This window comes from Drosophila bipectinata, chromosome XL (genome assembly GCF_030179905.1).
Source record: "Drosophila bipectinata strain 14024-0381.07 chromosome XL, DbipHiC1v2, whole genome shotgun sequence".
NCBI classification, from domain to species: domain Eukaryota; kingdom Metazoa; phylum Arthropoda; class Insecta; order Diptera; family Drosophilidae; genus Drosophila; species Drosophila bipectinata.
The window spans coordinates 23345840-23372310 of NC_091734.1; the positions used below are offsets into that span (position 1 = coordinate 23345840).

The 26471-nt window shown below is 40.9% G+C and overlaps 2 protein-coding genes across 14 annotated transcripts in view; both read right to left on the minus strand.

Annotated features, from left to right (window-relative positions):
• mmd (disintegrin and metalloproteinase domain-containing protein mind-meld) overlaps positions 1–26471 on the minus strand; it is a 747894-nt gene that overhangs the window by 607989 nt on the left and 113434 nt on the right. The gene's annotated exons all lie outside the window — the stretch shown is intronic.
• Positions 5308–5874, minus strand: LOC138926576 (craniofacial development protein 2-like). Its single transcript, XM_070281225.1, has one exon. The coding sequence runs from the start codon at positions 5872–5874 to the stop codon at positions 5308–5310; it is 567 nt and encodes a 188-aa protein (XP_070137326.1).

Here is a 26471-nt window from a genome sequence, read left to right on the forward strand (position 1 = left end):
TGTAATATGTTGGTTAATTGCAAATTCAATGGCTTTCTCTAAGGCTGTAAGCTCTGCAGTAAGTGAAGAGAACTTCTTATTCATTTAGTTTTAGTTTTAGTTGCTTTTAGTTGTGTTACTATTGACATGATAAAAGGAACACCCAGTGAAATTATCTCTAATAGAGCAGTCCGTGTAAATTATTTCAAAATTTTGGCTAGTTAATAAACTATGTTTTTCTCTAAAAAGAATGTCCACCACGTCAGGGCTGCTAGATTTCTTGTTATGTCAAAAACCCTTAAAAAAATTAGAATCAAATGTTAAAAACCGAAGCTTAGAAAATGAACAATCTACATAGGTTAAAGAATCAAAAATGTCTTTAAATTCCAAGTATGTTTTGATATAACTAGTGTTTTTGGCGGCGAAGTTGATTTTAAGTAGTAAAGCAGCTGGGAGATTAAGAGTGAAAATTTTAGCTAATTCCTTAGCTGTAGCAAATTGCATTCTACAGGCAGGGGGAGTTCTGCTGCTAGGTGGTAAATAATATTTACAGGAGTGGATTTTAATAGTCCGAGAGATTTTCTTAGGTAGAAGTTAGCGTGCTTTTGGATACTAGATGTAACACTCTTTGAGATATTAGCAAAGGTAGAGCATGCAAGTTATCCAACCCCTAAATACAGGCCACTAATGGCTTTTATAAACAATATTTTCAAACTCTGCATTTGCCTTTGGCTTTGTCTTTGGCTCTGAGGTCCGATCTCGGTTCCCCATAAACAAATCAAAATCAAAAGTAAACATCAGCTTCCCTCCAAAGCCCAATCAATTACGCCTTTTGCGTTTCAAGTACCCACCAAATTGCATCGATCAGCTTAATTGCATCGATAAGATGCGACAGTTTCATCTTAAGCCTCTAATCTAAACACAACTGATGGCCGAGGTTCTTTGGATAAGATTAAGAATTAAGAAGTCAGTCCTATTTTGACCGAGACCGCGAACGGTTGACAAAAATATTTAAGAGAAATCAAAAGTGTCTTGTAATAATTACATTTAATAAATAAAGGTTTAACACCAAGTTGTAAAATTAAAAAATAAAATTTACATTTTTTTAATTTACCGAACTACAAACAATTTAACTTGCACCATAAGCTGATCTACATATGTATCTGCTTCGTCTGCATGAAGAAATTAACATTTTTATAACGTTTAAAACTAAACACAATTCGCCTTTTTTATTTACTTTTATTTTATTTTATTTATTTTTATTTTGATTTATTTATTTGAAAAATCTCAATGACCAAACAATGGGAAAGACTAGTACCACAACTTTTTCTTTATCTTAGTTCTATGTATACACATAGATAATATCTATGTAATATTCGCAACTCGACAGGTTACTGATGAAACACAAACATTAAAACAATAACACAACACATAATGACATAAAAATTACTCAGTTTTACAGTACATGCCTTTTTTCAAAACTAATTTTATTTTATGATGAATGAACTCGGATTGGACTTTAATATTTAAATTAAATTCTTGTGTAAGAGGTAATTTTCAAGCTCTGATTCCGGAGTAATAGTGTGCCCTTCCATTTCACTTATTTCTTTCTTTTACACACTTTTACTCCGGAGCGGTAGTAAAATTGCACTGAATTTTTTTGGGAAAAGCATTATAACTTCAACAATTTTCATAATTTTCGAATGAAATTGGCCTCGTTTTATTCAGAATTATTCAGAATTTGATTTAAAAATTCTTGAATTCTTTAAAACAAATTTAATTGCCATTTCTTGCGAGTTTGAAAGTTTTTGTAATGAAATTGCTTCTTTATATATGGAAAAGTATCCGTGGTACCCAATGTCACCGACCATACACAAGATCTTGGTGCATGCATCACAAATAATTTCTTCCTCTGCTTTTCCCGTCGGATGTTTTGGCAAAAACGCCTTCGAGGCTCGAAACAAATGTTATAAGCTCGGCAGAATATCTCACGCACGAAAAAATAGTCGTTATAATAGTATACTATAGAGGACATGTATCACCGAGCTATGGACACTTCGGGTCCCTTAATATCGAGCATTTATTCAAATAAAAAGCTTAAAACATATAAGGACAAGCTGCCGTCATAAGTGATGGCTCTTTTCGCTGAGCCAGGTGTTATAGTAGATGACAATAATATTGAATCTGATATCGATTCAGATTCTGATAATGAATATGATAATGACTCTGATAATATTCCTCTTCTTTTGAGATAGATGCTGAAAAAAATGGTACAAAATATCTTTTTATGTTTATATATTTAATACAAAAAAAAATAAAAGAATAAGCATAAAATTCAAAAAATTATAATATGCTAATATGGGAGGTAAGATTGGGCGTGAACCGATCAATCTCAAGGTTTTTCCAATTTATATATGTATTATAACCATTAACTGTACCAATTTGTAACTCCCTGGGAACTGTATTTTATTTTATGCCTCAACTTTTAATAATTCGGCCACTGTGCCTTTATTTTTGTTTATGTCGATGCACTGAACCATAAAATTCTACTAACATTCAGAAGGGGTTTCAATAAATATCATTATAATAAAAATACATTTTATTGTAGCAAATATGAATAGGACCTATTTTTTTACAACAGCTTATTATTATATCAGCTTATTATGCCAATTAATGCAAAGTTTGTTACTTAAAAAATGATCTTACGAAATTTTATTGATCTTACGAATGAAATTTATTTGTTCAAGTCGACCAACTTTTTTTTTTTTTTTTTTTTTTTTTTTCCTTATTATTTCTCTGTGGAGCTTAGGGCCTCTACAAGGGCTCTCCACCTAACTTTATTTGCCGCTGTTTGCTTTATTGTGTCCAAGCTGATGTTCTTCCGGGATATTTCTAGGAGTGCTGTACGGCGCCAGGTCATCTTTGGGCGAAACACTCTTCTGCTTCCTTGTGGGTTCCTTTCCAGAGCCATCCTTACGATGCTTCCTGGTTCCTTCTTCAGAGCGTGGCCAATCCATTTCCATTTCCGTTTCTTTATTTGTTCCTGGATTGGGACCTCTCCTGTGCAGTGCCATAAGTCCTCATTGAATATTCTGTCTGGCCAGAATACCCCAAGTATTATTCTTAGGCACTTATTGATGTAAGCCTGCAACTTCATCAATATCCTTTGAGTGGTCAGCCACGTCTCCGATCCGTATAGCAGTATGGATTTTACACACGAGTTGAATATGCGCAGCTTTGTTTTTCTGTTTATCTGCTGGTTTCTCCATACTCGGTGTAGTCTTCGAAATGCAGACCTCGCTTTGCGCAGTCGGTTCTGCACATCACTTTCCACTCCACCATTTAATGTTATGAAAGTACCGAGGTAGGTGAAGCTGTCCACGAAGTCGATGGTATTATCTCCGATTGTGATGTTGTTTGTGTTGGAGTTGTTGATCCGCATAGCTTTCGTTTTTGATGCGTTGATCTTTAAGCCTACTGCGCTGGCTCGGATCTCGAGGTCCCTAGCTTTGGCTTGAATGTCTTCGAATTTGTGAGCCAAGAGACATATGTCATCCGCGTAATCCAAGTCTTCTAGATGTCGGGTGAAGTTCCAGGTGATTCCGCGTCTGTTCATGCATACTTCTCTCATAATTTCGTCGACTACCAAGTTGAACAGAAGTGGTGATAGAGGACATCCTTGCTTGACGCCTGTGTTCGTCTGGTAGGGTGCACTAATTTTCCCGTTGTGCAGTACCGCCAGCTCAGCATCATCATACATAGCTTTCACTATGTTTATGATTTTCACTGGCACTCCCTTTCTTGCAAGTGCCCTCCATATCGCTGCTCTGTCTACCGAATCGAATGCCTTCTGGAAATCTATGAACAGGAGGTACAGCGGCGAGCGCCATTCCACAGTTTGTTCGGTTATAGCGCGTAGTGTGTTTGCCTGGTCTACGCAACTCCTGTGTGGTCTGAAACCTCCTTGTTCGTCTCGTATTGTTGCGTATTGCTCTAGTTTTTCCTGAAGACGTTCGTTTAGTAGAGTGGCTTGTACCTTGTAACTTGTGTTCAACAGGATAATGCCTCGCCAGTTGTTGCAGTCACTGAGGTCTCCTTTCTTCGGTAGCTTAATGATAATTCCTTTTTTCCAGGATGTTGGGATCCGCTCACTTTCCCATATATTATTGAAATGTGGATGCAGTGTTTCGGCCATTAGTTGCGTGTTAATCTGGAGAAGTTCGGCCGGTATGCCGTCATCTCCAGCCGCTTTGTTGCGTTTTAATTTCCTGATTGCATCCTTTATTTCTCTAATTGATGGTGCCGTGGGTGATACTCTGAGGTTATTGCTCGGTACAATACTCCTGAAGTTATCTTGCGTGCTGCTCGGTTGTTCTGTGCAGCTGATCTCCATAAAGTGCTGTCGCCATCTCTGGAGTTGTGCCTCATCATCAGTAAGGAGTCTTCCATTTGTGTCCCGCATTGGTTGGGTTCGTCTATGGCACCTTCCGGTCAGTTGACTAATTATCTGGTACAGTGAGCGCATCTTGTTCGTGTTGGCTGCGCTTTCTGCATTTTCAGCGAGCCTGTCCAGAAATTTCCTTTTGTCGTTTCGTGCTGATTTCTTCACCATCTTGCACAGCTCTTTGTGTTCGTCGCGAGCTCTGCAGTCATGATCTGCTTTCGACTTTAGGCTGTTCCGTTTGCGCACAAGTTCCCAAATGTGCGCTGATATCCAATCCGTGCGCCTGCGTTGTCGGGTGCCAAGCATCTCCTCCGCGGTGCTCCTCAGTATACTGCATGTTTGTTCCCATGAGTGATTCAACGGTTGTGTCATCTGTTCACGCAACGTTGTGGCCATTCTGTTGGATAGGTTGGAGTCACTCAGCCGTTGTACGTTAATGGGAGGCGGTCTTCTTATGGTCCTGTTGACAGTGTTGCTATTTCGTCTGAGCTTGATTAAAAGCTCTCCGATTATCAGCTCGTGGTCACTGTCGATAGACGCGCTTCTCCTATTTCTAACATCCATCATCGAGCGTCTCCATTTCCTACTTATGCAGATGTGGTCGATTTGGTTGCGAGTATGTCCATTCGGAGAGGTCCATGTGTATTTATGGATTTCCTTGTGGGGGAATAGAGTGCCGCCAATAACCAGTTGGAAGGTCTGACATAAGTCGATTAGCCTGTCACCATTATTGCTGCGTGTGCCAACACCATGTCGGTCCATGATTGTTTCCAATCCGTTGTGGTTGGGGCCGATTTTCGCATTGAAGTCTCCCATGAGAATTTTTATGTGACCTCTTTCGATCCTACTGAGTGAGGATGTGAGGATGTGATGTCCATGTGTATTTATGGATTTCCTTGTGGGGGAATACCATTCGGAGAGGTCCATGTGTATTTATGGATTTCCTTGTGGGGGAATGCAGTGCCGCCAATAACCAGTTGGAAGGTCTGACATAAGTCGATTAGCCTGTCACCATTATTGCTGCGTGTGCCAACACCATGTCGGTCCATGATTGTTTCCAATCCGTTGTTGTTGGGGCCGATTTTCGCATTGAAGTCTCCCATGAGAATTTTTATGTGACCTCTTTCGATCCTACTGAGTGAGGATGTGAGGGCGTTGTAGAAGTCGTCTTTGATGTCATCGCTGGCGTCTTCTGTTGGGGCATAGCACTGCACGATGGTGATGTGTCTACCATTGCATCGGAATCTGGCAATGATGATTCTGTCGGATACTGGGCTCCAGGAAATTAGTGCCTGTTTATACTGTTTGGACACATATATCCCGACTCCGCTCCTGCCTCCATCATTGGTCCCGCTGTGCATCACTAGATTGCCGCTTGATGTTGTTGTTATCCCGTTGCCTCTCCATCTCATCTCACTGATGCCTGCGATTGCGATTTGCTTTTTCTCCATTTCTCCTTCAAACTGCGCCAGTCTGGTTTGTTCCATTAAAGTCCTCACGTTCCATTGTCCAATTCGTGTCCGTTTCGATATGCGAATGGTCGTCAACGGGTTGGGGGGGTGGTTGGTTTCTTCTCTTCTTGTATTAGTTTCGTTAATCAGTTGTTATTCGGTTGATCCGGTGATTAGCCAGGGGCAACCTATCCCAGAGGTGGGGCTGCCACCTGTCGATATCTGGGAATACCGTTTTTCGACCTCACATGTTTAGTAGCATCGGAAAAGAGACCACTAAGCATAATGAAGCCGAAAAACTTTGGAGGTCATGATTGCCATGACTGGGGTTCGAGAACCCACGACCCAACGCTTAGCGTGCAGCTACACTACCCACTAGGCTATGGGCCCACAAAATCAAAAAAGAATTTCTTACATTAAAAAGTTTTCGGGATTCCACAACAAAATGCATTCGGACTAGCACGATTGAGTAGAGTAGGGAAAACACGATAAATTGTTATTGTACTTTGCCTTTTTTTTTTTTTGTAAATTAAGTTACTTCCCAGCTCAGTAGTGGGGGAAGAATTCCTTGGCCGTCCCGTGAAGACGGGTAAACGCCAACGCCTATGTGTGAAATTAAAAATTTCAAGATCCTTGTTATGACAATGCGAACAAATTATTTATATAAATATGACTTGAGGCTTGATGATGTAGATGGGAAATAAACGATAATGAAGATAGATGCGATAGTCAAATACATGCACATGCTGGTAGTTAATAGTTATCCATAGTTAATAGTATTAATTATCTCCAGTGACATAAAAATGTTAAAAGGCGCCTTATAAATCTATATTAGCCAGTTTAATGAAATTAGTTATAGCGCTGTAATTTTCAACTGATTCTTGCGAAAAAATTCGATGAATGGTATCGTATTTTAGAAGGAGTGGGAAGTTCCTGCGAATATTATCGTATTTGGAACAATTTAAAATTGTGTGTGAAATATCTTCTATTGTATTGAAATTGCAATCGCAGTTGGGACTGTCATGGACTTTTAGTTTGTATAGGGTATATTTATCAAAAGAATGACCGCTGAGGATTCTATAAATTTGTTTGATCTGCAATCTCTTAAGATTGCAGTTTTCCGATTGGAACCATGGTTTGGGTAAGGTATATGGATATAGAAGACAGTATCCTTTATTCCTTTCTATGCAAAAAGAATTATATTCGCGCTCCCAATCAGTTTTAATTCTGTTGAAGATGTGAGTGATAGCATCATTGATCGTGTATTTGATATTTATATAGGATCCCAAGGTATTGGCGTTTTTTGCAGCAGAGTCAGCAACTTCATTTCCTTTAATATTCAAATGGCTCGGAATATGATGTAGTTGAATTACCAATATATTGTTATCAATTTTTCTGAGGATTTCAGCCACAATGCGATTAGAAGAATTCCGCTTTTGAAGGGCTTGAATAACACCTAAACAATGAGTGAACATTTTAGCTAATTCCTTAGCTGTAGCAAATTTCATTCTATAGGCAGGGGGGAGTTCCACTGCTAGGTGGTTAATAATATTTACAGGAGTGGATTTTAATAGTCCAAGAGATTCTCTAGGTAGAAGTTAGCGTGTTAGTTAGATACTAGATGTAACAGTCTTTGAGATATTAGCAAAGGTAGAGCATGCATATTCGTATTTGGGTCTGACGAAGGCTTTAAAAAACTTAAGAGCTACGCTGGGGTGGATAACACAGCGGCATCCACTAACATGTGTCTAACATGATTGATAGAGCAGTTGTTAGTACTGATAATCGAGAGGTAGGCTTTGAACCGAAAGCATCGTTTTATTGTTTGTTAAAAAATAAAAAGAAAAATTTAAATTTTTGTTCCAATCACCAAAAAATATAAAACCACTCTTATTTACTTAATCTTGCGGCCATTCTCGGGCAAAACCAACTTAATGGGCTGGCAAAACCCTCCCAGTTCCATCAAAATCAAGCCGCCTTCGAAAAAGAAAGCCTATTCTAATTTTTTAAGATGACGATTCCAGCGACTCCGAGCATGGAGAAATGAAGCGGAAGTCTGCTAAAAAACCCATTATGGAAGACGAACCTACCACCAGCGAAGCAGCCAGAGCTGCACTTAAAGCTAATATTAAAAAAAAATTATTATGCAATTCTATCTGATTTAGACGATGAAGATCGTGTCAGCGCAATGGAGGTTGACGTTATGAAGAAAAAAGATGATAAGAAGACCAAGCAATCTGCGGTAAAAACGGCGAAAATCATCAAACCGCCCCCAATTTTTATCCCGGACGTATCCAGCATCAAGGGCCTTTCCAAAGACATTTCCTACCTCTTAGGCGGGGATGTTGAAGTGACCTACAAAGCAAGCACTAACAACACAAGTCATGACTCCAGACAAGGATACTTACTCAACTCTGAAAAAGTTCCTGAGCGAAAATAACCATCGATACCACACATTTCAGCCCCGAGACGAGCGCGCTTATCGGATCGTCGTTAAAGGCCTCCACTTCTCCACCGACCCGGAGGATATTAAGGTGGGTTTCAGCAGCCATGGACACAAAGTCTGGGATATACACAATCCTATGCAAAAAGGTACAAAGAAGCCACTAAACATTTTCTTTATTAACCTCGAGCCAGCCAAAAACAACAAGGAGGCCTTTCAAGTCAAGCGGCTATGCAGCACGGTGGTTACGGTTGAGCCACCAAAAAAATTCGACGATGTGCCCCAATGCCATCGCTGCCAGGGCTTCGGTCACACGAAACGGTACTGCCATCTAGAGTACAGATGCGTAAAGTGTGGAGATAGGCACCCATCGTCCGAATGCACCAAAATGGCCAGTGAACCAGCAGTCTGCCTCCACTGCGACGGATCACACGCGGCCTCTTACAAGGGCTGTCCAGCCTACAAAAAGGCAAAGAGCACGTTCGCCCCCAAGCAGACTCCCCCAAGACGCCAGCAACCTCAATTCAGCAAAATTAACCCTAACATAAGCTATGCTAGCGCAGTCAAAAACGGAGCACCACAGTTTGACTCCAACCCCAATTCCGATCCCAGTCTTTCAAGTAATCCAATGGACGCCCTAACGGCTAGGATGGAATCTATGTTTGAGCGCATGATGGAGAAGGTCTTGAGCCAAATAGCCCAAATGATGGCCACCGTTTGCAAATCCTTATGCATACGCAATTAAATATAACCATATGGAATGCTAACGGCCTGGTAAAAAGAAGGCCAGAGGTCGAGCTATATTGCAAGACCCTCCAAGCAGACGTTCTCCTCATATCAAAAACGCATTTTACCAACAGATCATACTTGACTATTAGAGGATACGACCTCATTGCCGCTAACCACCCGAACGGTAGAGGTCGCGGGGGCGCGGCTATCCTTATTCGCAGCTGCATCAAGTATGAGGCACTTGCAGCCATGTGCGAAGACTGGGTGCAATGTGCCCAAATTAAAATCTCCACTATTAACGGTGACATAACAATCGCCGCAGCATATTGCCCCCCCAGGCACAACATCCACGAACAGGAATTCGGCTTGCCTCGGCCCCAAGTTCATAATCGGAGGGGACTTTAATGCTAAACACCCCTGGTGGGGCTCCAGGATTACGAACCCAAAGGGCTCGGCCCTATACAGGCAGATTCAGTCCCGAATCTTGAGCTGTCACGCAACCGGTGCACCCACATACTGGCATACGGATCCCCACAAAATCCCTGATGTGCTAGACTTCGCCATCTCCGGAGGACTGGATTCTGCCGGAATTCAAGCGAGAGAAGTAGAAGACCTCTTCTCGGACCACAGCGCCTTTGCCGTGTCACTTTTCACCCCAGCCTTGCTCAGGTCAGCCCGCAAAAAGCTGATCTACAAGACAACAGACGTTGACAAGTACCAATCCTACCTGAACAACGTTACCGACCCCAGCCCGACACTTGACTCCCCGGTTGACATCGACACCGTTGTTGAAGAGTTAACAGCCCATATTCAGGCGGCAGCTTCTGAAGCAGCACCAAGGCCCTCCAACCGCCCAAGAGCCACTGACAGGGACATCCAAGAGCCAAACATTATAAACATTATCCTGCTATTACAAAAAAAAAAAAAAAAAAAGTTGTTAGTATTAATGGTTTTCCCTAAGTAAATAACATGGTCAATATCTTTAATCACTAGATTGTTGCACATAATATTTAAAGAACGTCTTCTATAGTTAAAATGTATCACAGATGATTTGGAAGTTTCTTTAAAAAGATTCACCTTTTATTCAATAATTTCTCTTGCAGTCATGAAGTCTTTGTCAAAAGCAATAAGAAAAAAATCGTCCGCGTTTAAAAAAAGGAGACTTTTATGATCAATAATAGTATGAAGGTCGGTTGTATACAGGTTAAAAGACTAACCTTGACTAACTCCTTTGCTTACAATGACCTCGGACTTTCCCAAGACCAGGATTCTTTTTCTTAAAAAGTCAATAATGAAATGAAAACAACGGTGGTTGAAACCAAAATCAACAAGAACTTTGCAAAGAATGGAGATATTGACACAGTCAAAGGCTTGGCTCAGGTCCAGTACTGCTGACAAAACATGAAAGCCCTTGGCTTTAAGATTAGCAACATTGTTTATCACATCATTAATGCACTGAAGGCGTAAGACCTATCAGGAAGAAGTTGATTTTTATACCCTTGCTGAGGGTATTATAATTTTGTCCAAAAGTGTGCAACGCAGTGACACAAGGAGACATCTCCGACCCTATAAAGTATATATATTCTTGATCAGGATCACCTCCTGAGTTGATATGAGCATGTCCGTCTGTCCGTCTGTCTGTCTGTTTCTACGCGAACTAGTCTCTCAGTTTTAAAGCTATCGACTTGAAACTTTGCACACACCCTTCTTGCTTTTGCACGCAGTATATAAGTCGGAACGACCGGGATCGGTCGACTATATCCTACAGCTGCCATATAACTGATTGATCGAGTTCAAATAAGAGAGTTCAAATTTGACATGAGAGCTATTTTTGGCAAAACATTACGACGTGCCGTAAGATAGCTGTGTAGATACCCGTAGGACAAAAGAAAAATCCAAAAAAAAAGTAAAATAAAGAACAAATCAAAATGAAACCCAGGTGCATAGTAAATGGCTAAAGGCGACGGCTTTTTCGACAAAACGACCCGAGGGACTGTCGTGCTTGTCTCATTCCGTTTCCGAGGATATTTTTGCATTCGATGCTCTGGCCCGCCTTCATAAGCCCATATCTTTGCGCATTTCCCACGCAGAAGCGATCGGTCTGCTTTTCCTTTTTTGGAGCCCTATGATTCTACACCAGTCACGCATAAAACAACGGCGAAGCAACGAAAATGCAACGACGAAGCTTACGACAAAGCACACGAAAACGAACACGCTGAATCCCTAACGATAAAGACAACGAAACACACATTGCGTGGTGTCACTGGAAAAACATCCAGCACGCCAGTTTTACATAGGATCACTCTGGGTGATACAAGGAAAATTAATAAAAACAATCCTTAATTCTTTTTTTGGGTTGAGTCAGTAATTTTGATTCGAAGATCCGAAGTTGATATAGCCTTGCAGTTAAGATCGGATATGTATCGAAAATGTCGAATATAGTTGGCCGATGCTTATGTGTATTTCCAAAAGTCCCATGCTTCTATATTCTAAATATCAAAGTTTGATCATTTTAAATTATTCAGGTATATGACTGTAATAGGATATAGTCAGCCAATCCTTATAAAATAAATTAATAAATCGTAGCACCAAATAAAATACAAACACCGCACAGTGGTTGCTCCCATAGGCCAAAAATAAAAAAATTGATAACGACAAAAATAATCGAAAAGTAAACAAATCGCCTCTAAAATGTCCAAGCTTCTTCATGACAAACCAGATTTGTCTAAAAATCTAACTGGATTTTCTAAAAAATGATTTGAAGATGCTCATTTGTAAAGCGCGGCTGCGCGCATCACGAATATTTCACAACTATACCGCACTTTGAAGTGGTCAGATCATTATTTACGTGTTCAAATTCAAATTATTTGTAATGGATTTTGAAGTTGAAGGTATTTTCTATAAAATGAGATATAATTTCATATATTTATAATAATTATTGTTATTATTATATTACTATGAACTAATGCATGTTTTTTTCCTATATTTTGAACGTATTTTTCATGTTTAGCTGAAGTTTTAGTAGTGATCCCACAAAATTCTACAATTCGTTTATATACCAATGTGTTTTTCGGTCTCCAAGGGTAGCAAATGTGCAATAATTTTTTGCCAAAATTTGCCTATGTGTCTAATATCGTAAAAATACTAACACCATCTTAACATGAAAGTTGGGTAATTTCCGTTTTTTCAGTTATATGGCAGTTATAGGATATAGTCGGCTGATCCTTATGAAATTTGGCATGTTGAATTATTTTCCCAAAAAGAGCATTCGTACCAAATCAGAATTCTCTAGCTTTAAAAAAACCGAAGTTATATCATTTCCGATCAATCAGTTATATGACAGCTATAAGATATAGTCGGCTGATCCTTATGAAATTTGGTACGTCGTGTTATTTTGTCAAATATAGCATTCTTACAAAAATTAAACTCTCTAACTGTAAAAACACCTAAGTTATAGCATTTTCGATCAATCAGTTATATGGCAGCTATATGATATAGTTGCCCGATCTGGCTGATTTTAATATATTATTTTAGAATAAAAATATAAATATTTTGTGCCAAGTTTCCAGTCCCTACCTCAACTAGAAGTATTTTTGGCCGCTCTCTTCATACAAGCCGGAGCACTGTGCACCGCAACGCAGAAAAAAGATTTGGAGGGTTAGCGTCTGGTTATACCCTTGCAGAGGGTATTATAATTTTGTCCAAAAGTGTGCAACGCAGTGAAGGAGACATATCCGACCCTATAAAGTATATATATTCTTGATCAGGATCACCTACTGAGTTGATATGAGCATGTCCGTCTGTCCGTCTGTCTGTCTGTCTGTTTCTACGCGAACTAGTCTCTCAGTTTTAAAGCTATCGATTTGAAACTTTGCACACACCCTTCTTGCTTTTGCACGCAGTATATTAGTCGGAACGACCGGGATCGGTCGAGTATATCCTATAGCTGCCATATAACTGATTGATCGGAAATGGTATAACTTTGACATGACAAATTTGACATGAGAGCTATTTTTGGCAAAACATTACGACGTTCCGTAAGATAGCTGTGTAGATAGCCGTAGGACAAAAGGAAAATCCAGAAAAACAAGTAAAATAAAGAACAAATCAAAATGAAACCCAGGTGCATAGTAAATGGCTAAAGGCGACGGCTTTTTCGACCAGACGAGCCGAGGGACTGTCGTGCTTATCTCATTCCGTGTCCGAGGATATTTTTGCATTCGATGCTCTGGCCCGCCTTCATAAGCCCATATCTTTGCGCATTGCCCACGCTGGGCGTGGGTCCCGACCGAAGCGATCGGTCTGCTTTTCCTTTTTTGCAGCCCCATGATTCTACACTAGTCACGCATAAGACAACGGCGAAGCAACGAAAATGCAACAACGAAGCTTACGACAAAGCACACGAAAACGAATACGCTGAATCCCTAACGACGAAGACAACGAAACACACATTGCGTGGTGTCACTGGAAAAACATCCAGCACGGCAGTTTTACATAGGATCACGCTGGGTGATACAAGGAGAATAAATAAAAACAAGGCCTAATTCTTTTTTTGGGTTGAATCAGTAATTTTGATTAGAAGATCCGAAGTTGATATAGCCTTGCAGTTAAGATCGGATGTGTATCGAAAATGTCGAATATAGTTTTCCGATGCTTAGGTGTATTTCCAAAAGTCCCATGTTTCTATATTCTATATATCAAAGTTTGATCATTTCAAATTATTCAGGTATATGACTGTAATAGGATATAGTCAACCAATCCTTATAAAATAAATTAATAAATCCTAGCACCAAATAAAATACAAACACCGCAACGCAGAAAAAAGATTTGGATGGTTAGCGTCTTGTTATACCCTTGCAGAGGGTATTATAATTTTGTCCAAAAGTGTGAAACGCAGTGAAGGAGACATTTCCGACCCAATAAAATATATATATATTCTTGATCAGGATCACCTCCTGAGTTCATATGAGCATGTCCGTCTGTCCGTCTGTCTGTCCGTTGTCTGTTTCTACGCGAACTAGTCTCTCAGTTTTAAAGCTATCGACTTGAAACTTTGCACACACCCTTCTTGCTTTTGCTTGCAGTATATAAGTCGGAACGACCGTTATCGGCGGACTATATCCTATAGCTGCCATATAACTGATTGATCGGAAATGGTATAACTTTGGTGTTTTTAAAGTTAGAGAGCTTAAATGTGACATGAGAGCTATTTTTGGCAAAATAATACGACGTGCCAAATTTCGTAAGGATCGGCCGACTATATCCTATTGCTGGCATATAACTGAACGATCGGAAATGACCCAACTTTCGTGTTTTTTGACAAAATAATACGACGTGCCAAATTTCGTATGGATCGGCCGACTATATCCTATAGCTGCCATATAACTGAACGATCGGAAATTACCCAACTTTCGTGTTTTTTGAAGATAGAAAGCTGGAATTTAATACAGATTCTATCTTTGGTCAGTTGATACAACCTACCAAATTTCATAAGGATCGGCCGACTATATCCTATAGCTGCCATATAACTGAAAGATCGGAATTGACCCAACTTTTGTGTTTTTGAAACTAGAAAGCTGGAACTTGGTACAGATTCTATTTTTGGTCAGTTCATCCAACCTACCAAATTTGATAAGGATCCGCCAACTGTATCCGATGTTTGCGATATATATCCGGTTTTAACTGCAAGGATATATCAACTTCGGCTTCGCCCGAAGTTAGCTTTCCTTTCTTGTTTGTAATATGTTCTTCTAAGCTATTTTTAACAAGAACTTCAAGGCACTTAAAAACTACACTTAACAAACATATAGGTCTATTGTTATTAATGATAGAGGAATCCAAATTTTTTTTTGGAACAGGTACAATTTAAATTTTTTTCCATATATCGGGTATTTGGCCTTCGTTAAAAATATCATTCAACATGGACAAAACATTTTGAATTTGTTCGGGAGGTAAAGATAGGAGCATAATAATATAAGAAATTTTATCCAATCCCTTCGAAGAATTTTGGTTACGAGTCTTCAGAAAGTCAAAACTTTATTAGGAGAAAAGTATTTTCTATTTATGGATTCAAGTTCAAAATTAGGGAAATTATAATTTATACAGCCTGGGGTATCAGGAGCTATTGCGATTTGCTGAACAAAAATTTGATGATCCTGGTCGTCAAAAAGTTTAGGTGTGGGCTTAGCTTGTCTGTAATATTTTAAGGGTTTGATTTTTTCCCATAACTCTTTGGAGACTGGGGGTTCGATAACGAGTCAGCTAGAGTATTCATGTTTTCTTTGCGAACTTTATACAAATAATTGTTTAGTTTTTTATTTGACTCTAGATACAATACTGCATCGGTTGTCAATTAGGTTTTATAATATTTTTGTCTGCATGCATTCCTTAATCTAAAAAGCCTTTCACAAGTATTATCCCAGTACTTTTTTGGAACATATTTATTATTTTCATTGAGATTTATAGTGTTTTTTTTTATTATGTCCTTAGCTGGGCTACATAAACTGTCAAGAGAGCAAATATTAATTTTGGAAAGTTCTTGTATAACTTTTTCCGTTAAGGTTTTAAGTATGGTTTTCGTTAAGGTTTCGCCCCCCACTAACGAGGGACCGTTTAGCTTAGTAGCTATGGACATAGTTTCCTTGAGTCCTGCTTTAAAATCATTTATGCTCAAATTAGGTGGGGCATGGACGCTGAATATGTTAAAGTTGTGCCTAGGTTTTTTAGTTGATATACCGATAGATTCGATTTTTGAGTTAAGACTTAGGATTTTTATATTAATATTATTTTTCACGTAAATCCCTACGCCCCCATAACCATCCTCACGAGGCTTGTAAATGAGATCTGGTATTACCTGAGTTGTTCGGATTGTTTATTAAAAGGAAGGAGGCAATCTCCGAATAAATGTTGATTAAACTGTTCTCAGCTGATTCCAAGGCTGAGTTCTGATAAGAACTGGCTGAAGGTCGGAAAGAGCTAGAATCAGACGGTTGATTGGAAAGAGGAGCCCCTTGAAAAGGAACAAATCTTTCCTCAAAAGAAATTTTGTGATCTTTTATAATTTGTTTCCAATTGGACATCGTCTTTTGCGACTTTCTTCCTTCAACTGACTAGTTTTTATAATTTTTAGCTATTTTGTTGTAGGGTAAATATTTGTGAATAGATTCAGCTGCTAATTTAGTGTTATCCTGCAAAACCGGGGATGCAGAATTTTTAGGGGCTTGTAGTAGAGGGAATTCGGTGGTATTAAAAATCTCAGGAGTGGATGGAGCTAGTTTATCAAAAAGAGCAGATATCTTATTCTAACTTCCACTCTAGATAGGTTTTGCGATGTCATACATTTCTGTATGGCAACGCTTTTTTCCTTGCCGGACATTCAAGGGAGGTAGCGGTGTGGGAGAAGTGGCAGTTTATACATTTATCTGTCGTACATGTCTCTTCTCCTGCGACAATTGCGACACTTCTCTTCAGACTGCTTACAGTGTTGAGCAAAATGCCCAAATCTGAAGCACCTAAAACATTGGCTAAAAGAAACATAAGGTTCCACTTTGACCTTTGTATGAAGGAAGTCTATTTCCTCTGGAATCTGGGAGCCTCCAAAAATAATCTTAACCCTGGACGTGGGACAAATTCTTTGTTTTCATTTTTTCTATTATTTCTAATAATTTTGTGAATGGGCACTGGGGATGAAATAAATTCTTTTAAATCGTCAGTAGTAAATTTAATTGGAATTTGAAAAATGATACCAGTTTTAAAAATGAAATGCTTAAGAATTTTGGGGTCGTAGCCCTCTTTTTTCAGATCAGAATTTAATAAATCATTAGCTGCTTTAGCTGTCTTGCCCTCTGCCTTACAACGCCCGTAGCCTATTTTAAAAATAGTTGCATTTAGTTCGAGGGCATTAATAGGTTCACAGTTCTCTCTAGTATTGTCACCGTTAGTGAGCTTGTCAATATAAACAATATAAGGACCTTTGTGATTGCTTTTATAGCTAAGCGGTACTTGCTGTGGTTTGGAGGAATCGCCGTTGTCATTGTCAGAGATTATAAAGATGATGTTATGATGTTATAATCAGAGATTATAAAGTACATAGATGGGACATCTCATACAAAGAAAAATGTTCTATGGCAGGTTCCAGCAGTGGAACCCGCTGGAACGAGCGCGTTCCATTGCACGACAAGTTAAGTTTGAGAAATTTTTCGCACGACAACGAATGAGGAATAGCTGAGTGGTAGAGTGCTTGGCTGGTGTGCAAAGTACAACGAGTTCAAGCCAGGCTCGGGACATACTTTTTTTTTAAATTTTAAATCTATATATATTATATTTTTATTCTTTTAATGTGTTTTCCTAAATTTATAATCCAATAAAAAAAATACAAAATTGTAAAATCACCTTAACATTGTCTCAGTTCGTAGTGGAACCCGCTGTAAAAATGTCTATAAGTGCGGGTTCTACGACATTTTGGCAGGCCGCGTCGTGGAACCCGCTCTCAAATGTTTTCATTTTTTCCGTCGTGGAACCCGCTGTAATAATGAAAACATTTGAGAGCGGGTTCCACGACAAACGGCTGGGAGATGAGAGAGGGAAAGAAAGAATTCTATTTTTAGATCGTAACATCTTTGGAACGATGAAAGTTTGAAACGTTGTAATCGAACCAATGTAAAAGTAAAGAGATCAGAAATATCTTTTACTATCCTTACTCGTCAGCTCTGTTTTGGTATGGATTCTAGCGCCTCCTTTAACACCAATTTTAAGTATCATAAAATCAACTTCGAGGGTAGCCTAGATGGATAGTGCGCGGTTCTTATTCATGGGGTCCTGGATTCGATCTCATTAGCGGGCGGTTGTTTCGATTTTGGTAAGTTTTAGTTTTATGATTCTTTTTATATTTACTTTTATTTTTATATTAATTTTTATTTTTTTACTTTTAATTTTTACGTTATTTTTATTATTTTTAATTGCCTTTTATTACAATTGTTGTAAAAGTAAGTGACGGACGTTTCGGATGACAAAACGCCGGAAGGACTCCCTTGAAATTGTATTAGCATTTTATTAGCTAATTAAAAATAATTATAAAAGAACGAAAAAGTTCAAAGTCCTTACGAGGATTTGAACACAGAAAAATTACGCATTACTCTACCATCCTGTCTCAATCTGCGGCGATTAAAAATACTACTTGTTCTACCAACTACCACATTGGCGCATAGAAAACAGAAACGAGAAATTGAATTTGAAATTTGGAAGCCAAAACATTTTTACGCCGTCGTGCGAGCAGTCACACATACACACATAGGGTTCACATTTTTGTTGACGGATAAATGTAAAGAGTTCTAAAAATAGAATCGTATGCATGTGCGTTCCCCCCTCACCAACAAGCTCAAAGAAAAAAGTGGACCGTTTTGGGCCCTGATGTCTTTGATCAAAAGTCTGCTGTAAAACATTAGCGTTGCATTTTTCAGACTCCAAGATGTCCATTTCTTCCTGAACTTTTTGAGAAATTTTTGGATCCGATGTTTTCCTTTTTTTATTATTAGCCGCATCAGAGCACAGGGTCGTTGCCCTGGCTGAGTGGGGCATTTTTGACTTAAGGGGATTTCCTCCCGTTTTAATAATAATAAATCCCTCTTTTATGAAATTCTGAAATTCCTCCCTCTATGCAGAATCTTCTTCGATGTTGCAAAGATGCAACTTTTAAAATGGAAAGTTTTCTTTTTTTTTTGACAGTTTAGGAAAAAAAGTGTAAAGTGTACTTTGCTTTTGCCTGGGAGCAACGCACGTATATGACATTTCATTTCCCATATGAAAGAGAAAATCCCACAACAAAGCGAACGAGAGCGATAGTGCTGGGCACCCCTGATGTAAAACTTTTAGTACACTGAGATATCTGATCGGGCATAACTACAAACAATTTTTATTATACCCTTTCAGAGGGTATTATAATTTTGTCAAAAAGTGTGCAACGCAGTGAAGAGGACTCTCCGAACCTATAAAGTATATACAGTAGCGGACAATGAATTCCGGACAGGCAGAAAATACAACTTTTTTTGTTTTTTTTTTTTTACACAGCGTTTACTTTATGGAGTAAATTTGTTTTAAATCGATTAAATTAATATAAATTGTAATTCAAAACGTGTTCTTTTAAATGTCATTTTGTTTTATTTGGAAATAAAACGTATTCTTCAATATTCGAAAAACTTAACAAAAACGTAGGCTAAAAAAAAAAAAATTTTTTTGACTATTCCTAGGTAACAAAATTTTTTGAAAATTATTTCTTAAAAGCTCAGTATTTAATAATAATTTTGTTTTTGGTTTTATGCCTTTATTCTTGATGGCATAAAATCTACCAAGTGATCATAAGTTTTCTTAATTATGTCTTTATAAAAGACACTTTCCACTGTTCAATTAAATTCACTTTTTTTTTGTTGGTTTGTTTTTATGTATTTTAACCTATATAATAGGACAACGATATTGAATCGGTTAGAAATCAGAACTACTGGATCCAAAGCAGGATCCAAAGCAGTTTTATAGTTTTGTAGACACTAAGCGTAAACATGTATCTTTTTCACCTCTGCTTACGTTTGAAAATTCCTCTGCGACTTCGGATCAGGCCATTGCCGATCTATTCGCAGAATTTTTTCAAACAACTTATTCTCCTCCAAAATTGACTGATCAGCCTTACGCATATAACATTCAAGCAGCAAATCTTATTTTCTGTCCGTTTTTTTCTGAGAACAACTTATTATCTGGTCTTTTAAGGGTCAAACCCATTTATTCGCCAGGCCCCGATGGAGTACCAGGCTGTGTGCTAAAATACTGCGCCAGGGCTCTGTGCAAACCTCTACTTAGACTTTTCAACTTATCTTTGGAAACCTCGATTTTTCCCCTTAAGTGGAAGGAATCATTTATGATTCCCCTAAAAAAAAAGGGAAAAGTCTGAGGCTGCCAACTACAGAGGCTAAGCCTCAGTTGTCGGCAATTCCAAAGTTATTTGAAAAATTAATTACCCCTCATTTGCAAGACCTTTGCTCTTCGATTATCACTCATTGTCAGCATGGCTTTATTAAGCGTCGCTCCACCACCACAAACTTATTGGAGTTGACATCCTTAGTCATAGATGGCTTTTGTAAGGGATATCAAACCGATGTAATTTACACAGACTTCAGCAAAGCATTTGATTCAGTTAATCACTCACTCTTATTGAGTAAACAGAATATGCTGGGTTTTCCTAAAGACCTCTTAACGTGGATCTCCAGCTACCTAGATGGAAGGACACAAAGAGTTTTATTTAAAAACATTCAGTCCCGTCTGGTCCGTGCTACATCCGGCGTCCCTCAAGGAAGTCATCTTGGCCCGTTATTATTTACGCTTTTTATAAACGACTTGCCCCCTGTGTTTGGTCATCGAGAGTTTTCGATGCCGTAAATAAAAAATCAGAATTTAATTAATTTCAACGTTATAAAACTTTATTCAGGCCGCATATGAAATTAGGATTTATGTACAATATTTCAAATCCAATTTAGGATGCGAGCGCAGTAAGAAGACGAACGAGAGTGGCGCCAACCTTGCAGAATAGGCTGAGCGGATGCTCGCTAACTAAAAGCGCCGAAGTAGCGAAGCCGAGCGGCCGAAAGAGAGTCGGCTTGCGACCAGCAAAACATCAGTTACTTATTAATTGTTGTGTTTAAATTAGTTGCTTGCTGCTTGACCCGACATTCTCCCCCCAGTTGGGGCTTCTACTCCAACTTCATCCTTAAGGGGCAAAAGGCACAGCTTAGTCACTGCTCGCTTGGTAATTCCAGATGAGGTTTTTATCACCGCCACTCGAAAGATGCCATCCCGACCAGGGATTAACTCCATTATTCTCGCAAGCGGCCATTTCATCGGAGGTAGATTCTCGTCCTTTACTAGCACCACATCGTTCGGGGCCAAGGCAGGACCAGAGGCGCGCCATTTGGAGCGCTGCTGGAGAAGACTTAGGTACTCCTCCTTCCATCGGGACCAGAAAGACTGCTGCAGGAAAGACACGCGCTGCCAGCTGTCCAACCGGTTGAAGTTCAGCTTTGTGACTTCAGGCTCGATAAAGCTGACTGACGGACCACCAGTTAAAAAATGAGCCGGGGTCAGAACATTTAGGTCTGCAGGATTTTCTGAAAGAGACAATAAGGGTCGTGAATTTATAACAGCCCCAATATGGTACAGCAGCGTTACCAGCTCCTCGAATCCCAAAACTGCAGATCCGACAGCTCGGTAAAAATGGTGCTTGGCGGTTTTAACAGCCGCTTCCCACAGACCACCGAAATGCGGAGATCGAGGAGGAATAAAATGCCATTCGATGGACTCCATAGAGCAAAACTCCAGCAGTGACCGTTGATGCTCTTCGCTTAGAAATAATCGGCGCAGCTCCTTTAGCTCGTTTTTGGCTCCAACAAAGTTGGTTGCGTTGTCAGACCAAATATGTTGAGGACTTCGGCGGGTGCATATAAACCGCTTCAAAGCCTGCAAAAAAGACATTGTGGACAGATCCCTTACAAGCTCCAGGTGGACGGCTTTAGTAGCAAAACAAATGAAAATGCTAATGTAACATTTTACTGGAGTCTTATTACGCACTTCCCGCTTATAATAGAACGGTCCACAAAAATCCACACCAGTGACTCCGAAGACCTGGGAGCCGCTAACTCTTTCCTCCGGGAGATCAGCCATAATGTGCTGCAACAGCCGAGGCTTAGTCCGGAAGCATCGGATGCATTTGTGTAATGCCTTCGTACTTAAATTGGCCAATATTGGGACCGAATAATTGCCAACAGTGCGCGAGGTCCCGTATGTAAATTTCGCTCATGGAAGTCAACAATTATAGCGTGCGTAACTGGATGGCTTCTTGGAAGTATAATTGGATGCTGACTATCAAAATCCAACGACGAATTTTTTAGCCGACCGTCTACGCGCAACAGTCCAAATTTGCCCAAGAAGGGAGAGGATGAGGCAAGGGCACTGGATACCGCTATGTCTTTTCCATTTTGAAGAGCCTGTGTTCCAGATTTTATATCGCTAGCCGTAACACCGTTGTGGTGAATTCGTTGAGAAAACTTGTATACGTAAGCGAATACCCTCTGCAGTGCTGGAAACGAATTAGCGTACTTAGAAACCGCTGTTATATCCACGTACGGAGACTGAATGAGCAGGACCCTTGCACGCAACTCCAGGGTTGATCTCTCAGATGGGACCGCGGTTGGCCACGTCTCTTGGGATCCAACGAGAAACGGAGGCCCATGAGACCACAGCTTATTCTCAACCAATTCATTGGGAAGAGCACCACGCGACAGGATATCTGCTGGGTTCAAAGAAGTGGGAACATACCGCCACTCCATTTCTCTAGTTAGCTTCTGAATGGTCGAAACTCGATTGGCGACGAAAACATTAAACCGAGAGGGTTCTTCTCGAATCCAAGACAGAGCCACAGCAGAATCGCACCAGCAAAAAAGACTTTCCAACGTAGACCTTCAACTGCTCTACTTCCGACATAAGTCGAGCCAACAACCCGGCTCCCGATAACGCCACCCTAGGCCCCGTAACAGTCTTTAACGGCGCAACTCGGACTTCGAACAGAGTAAATAGCTTGCAGATCCTGCGCCTTGGACACGACATAAACGCATGCCCCATACGCCTCAATGCTGGCATCACAGAATCCATGGACCTCCACCTCGGATTTCGATGTTAGCACCCATCTAGGGAATTCGGCGCGCTGCGTACTACCAAAGCTGCTACAAATCATATTCCAGTCGCAGTGCAGAGCTTGAGGAAGACTTTCATCCCAGGACAACTTCTCACGGCACAGCTTCTGAAGAAAGATCTTTGCCTTTGAAATTACAGGACCAACAAGGCCTAAGGGGTCATAAAGCCGAGCGACTGAAGAAAGCACAATGCGCCTAGTGGGCTTTGAGATTGACTGAATCCCTTCAAAAGAAAATAGCAAGCGGTCAGTTGCAGGATCCCAAGCAAGACCCAGTGTCTTTGTGAAGTTACTGCCATCATCAAACTTTAGGAAAGACTCCCGATCTTCTTCAGGCACCTTACCCGTCAGCAACATTGGAGCACCACTTCCTTAACCGAAAATGGCCTTTGGCAAGGATCGCGGATGTTTGCTGCATTATCTAATAGCTTCATCTATAGAGTCGCCTCCGGAAAGCAGATCATCCACATAAAAGTCGCGACGCAGAATTTCAGTCCCCTTTGGAAACATTAATTGCTCATCATCTGCCAACTGATGCATTGTCCGAACTGCTAAAAATGAGGCAGGCTTCGTTCCGTAGGTGACCGTGTCCAGCTTAAAAACCTTAAACTCATCCTGGTAGAATCCCGCCAAAGAATACACTGAAGATAGCTGTCCTCAGGAAAAACCCTGACGCAACAATACATTTTACAAATATCTCCAGTAATGGCCACCCGATGGCATCGGAACCTTAACAGAATATGCAGTAACTTTGGCTGAATAACTGGGCCAGACATCAACACGTCATTCAATGAATATCCAGAAGTTGTGACAGCAGATCCATCAAAAACAACCCTGAGTTTGGTTGTTGAACTGTCCTCCTTTAAAACACAATGGTGTGGAAGAAAGTATTGGCCAGTGACGCTCGCATCAGAAGGGACTGGAGACATGTGACCCAACTCCAGATACTCCTTTATAAGGCAGCATATTGCTCCTTTAATTGAGGACGGCGACAGAGCTTCCTTTCGAGGGAGAGAAATCGTCGAACGGCTTGGGGGTACGACTCTCCCAGCAGCTTAGAGCCACATTTAACGGAAGCCGCACAGCGTAAGCGCCGGAATCCAGCCGAGCAACATGTTGCACGAAATGCGCATCGCAATCTAGCTCCTTTTCGTCCGCTTCACAATAGGCTCGGAGCAGTCTTCGGTTCCCCCACACCGGCGGAGCAAGGAATCCAGCTGACCATCCAGCATTGTTGCGCTCTCCGGAACATCCTTGTGGGCAGTGGAAACGAGTGATCTTCTCTGGCCCTGTGAACCGCCTCCACACACGACCCATCCAAGTTGAGTTTTCTGCAGCAATGGCAGGCCGGCTGAGAGCTTAATTTGCCCAACACACAACAGCTCATAAACAGACTGGCTCCGATAAGAAGGTCGATGCGCTGTGGGCGAAAAAGTTCGGGAACAGCCAAAGAAAGATTACCAGGAATATTCCAGCTGGAGACATCCAAACTGAAGCTAGGCTGCAGGTCCGTGATATTGGCAGCGATGACGGCGTTAACCAGGGCCGAGTACTCGGAACAGTGGGAACGTAGGAGAACATCAACAGCGAATCCATCTGTCGCAAAGCCGGCATCTCCAATACCAGACACCGCCATGAATGATTTGTACCCCGGAGCTGCAGCTGACTTGCCAACCGGGAAGTGATCACGTGCACCTGAGATCCAGAATCCAACAAAGCTCGGCATGGAACAAGGGATCCAGCGCGACTACGAACAAAAATGTTCGCTGTAGCAAGCAACGATATATCGCCGCTGTGACCTTGAGCAACTAGTGCATTAGCAGTGGACGGCGAAAAGGCTGCAGGCTCGGCGACCTCGGCTATGGCTGACGTGGGAGGACCAACCAAAGTCTGGCCGCTAGATGCCGGCGGCTCCAGGAAATGCAGCAGGCTGTGATGCCTCCTTCCACAACTGCGACAACTAGCAGCGAGGCACTCACGCATGTGATGGCCCGTTTGCAGACACTTCCGACAAAGACCGAGTCGCCTGGCCTCACCAAGGCGAATCTCAGGGGGCATTGATAGAAATCGGGGGCATGCAGACATTATATGGGACCATCCACCGCATAGAGCACAGGTAGAGGGAAGCGAATTAGTAACAATAAAGGATGATCTACCATTATTTGCACCTCGACGCTTCCCACATGAGCGCCGGGGCGTATCCAGACATGGCCACGTCCATAGCCTCCAGCGACCCACACCGCTGCGCGAAAGATTCGGGCATCGACTCCCAAGTAGGGATGGCGGCTGAACCTGAGGAGTTTTGACTCTCCTCCCACTTGGCCTGGGTAGCTGGGTCCAACCTTTGAAGCAGAACTTGGACGATGATGCAGCTGGCGATCTGAACTGAAGTACCCAAATTCTTTAAGGCTCGCATATGGGCATTAAATTTGTCCGAAAGACTTCGAAGCGCTGCTATTGAGCCACTTTCCAACAGACTGAGGCCCAGAATCTCGTTCACGTGTGCCTGAAATATTAAGCGACGGTTATTAAATCGTTTCTCCAATAAATTCAGCGCAACGTCATAGTTCTCGTCGGAGACTTCCAAGGAACGCACTGCTTCGAAAGCGGACTCCCGAAGGCAAGATCGCAACCTTTACAACTTTTCCACCTTACTAATACGAGGATTGCTGCCGACGATGGTAGAGAAGATCGAGTAAAATTCAGCCCATTCCGAGTATCCACCGCTGAACGTAGGGAGCGGCAATGGAGGCAGCACTTGAACACTTGGACCTAAGCCTGGGTCAGCCTGCATGGTGGACATTCCGTTGGAAAGGGTGGCGTGGGCAGCAATTCGAGAGGAGCGAAGGGTCGTCTCGTGCTCAATTTCCGCCTGCATCGTCGCTACGAGCTCCGAAACAGTCCATCGAAGGTCCCTGCTGAGCTGCAAAATGGCCGAAGCCGCAAGCGCCCCGTGGATGGCCTTGAAGTCGCTGAACATGGTGGCTATCTGACCATGTCGCACGTGTAGCATGGCATCGTCCACCTTGGAAATAGGCTGAAGAGCTCCTTGGATCCTCTGTAAGTCCTGGAAAATACCCAGGGTCTTGCACTTTAAAATTGCACTCCGGGTTGGAGTGGGTGCTCCTGTGACGGCGCCGCTGGAGTTCATGATTTATTATATTGAGTTCCGAACAAACGAAATAAATTTTATTTGCTCGCGGCGAACACGATCTGTCCCACTGTGCGCTCAAAACCGTAGCGGAATTGTGGAATGTATATATATATGAAGCTATGTGCGAGCGAATGCACTTGCGTTGTGGATCGTATGTTTGTATGAAGTCTATGCGCGGGCGAATGCACTTGCGTTGTGGATCGTAAATATGTATGTGTGCTTGTGAACTAACGTTATGTTTATGCCTGTATGTATGTATAATTAATAATATATTATAATTTGTTTATTATTGTAATAAACTTATTAGAGGCGTATGATATTCGATAATGATAATTTCACATAACACTGTTTACAAAATTGTTTTGTTTTTTGTTTTAGTAATTTGTTTATGTGTATATTAACGATCACGTCGGGGTTCACCAATGTTTGGTCATCGAGAGTTTTCGATGCCGTAAATAAAAAATCAGAATTTAATTAATTCAACGTATAAAACTTTATTCAGGCCGCATATGAAATTAGGATTTATGTACAATATTTCAAATCAA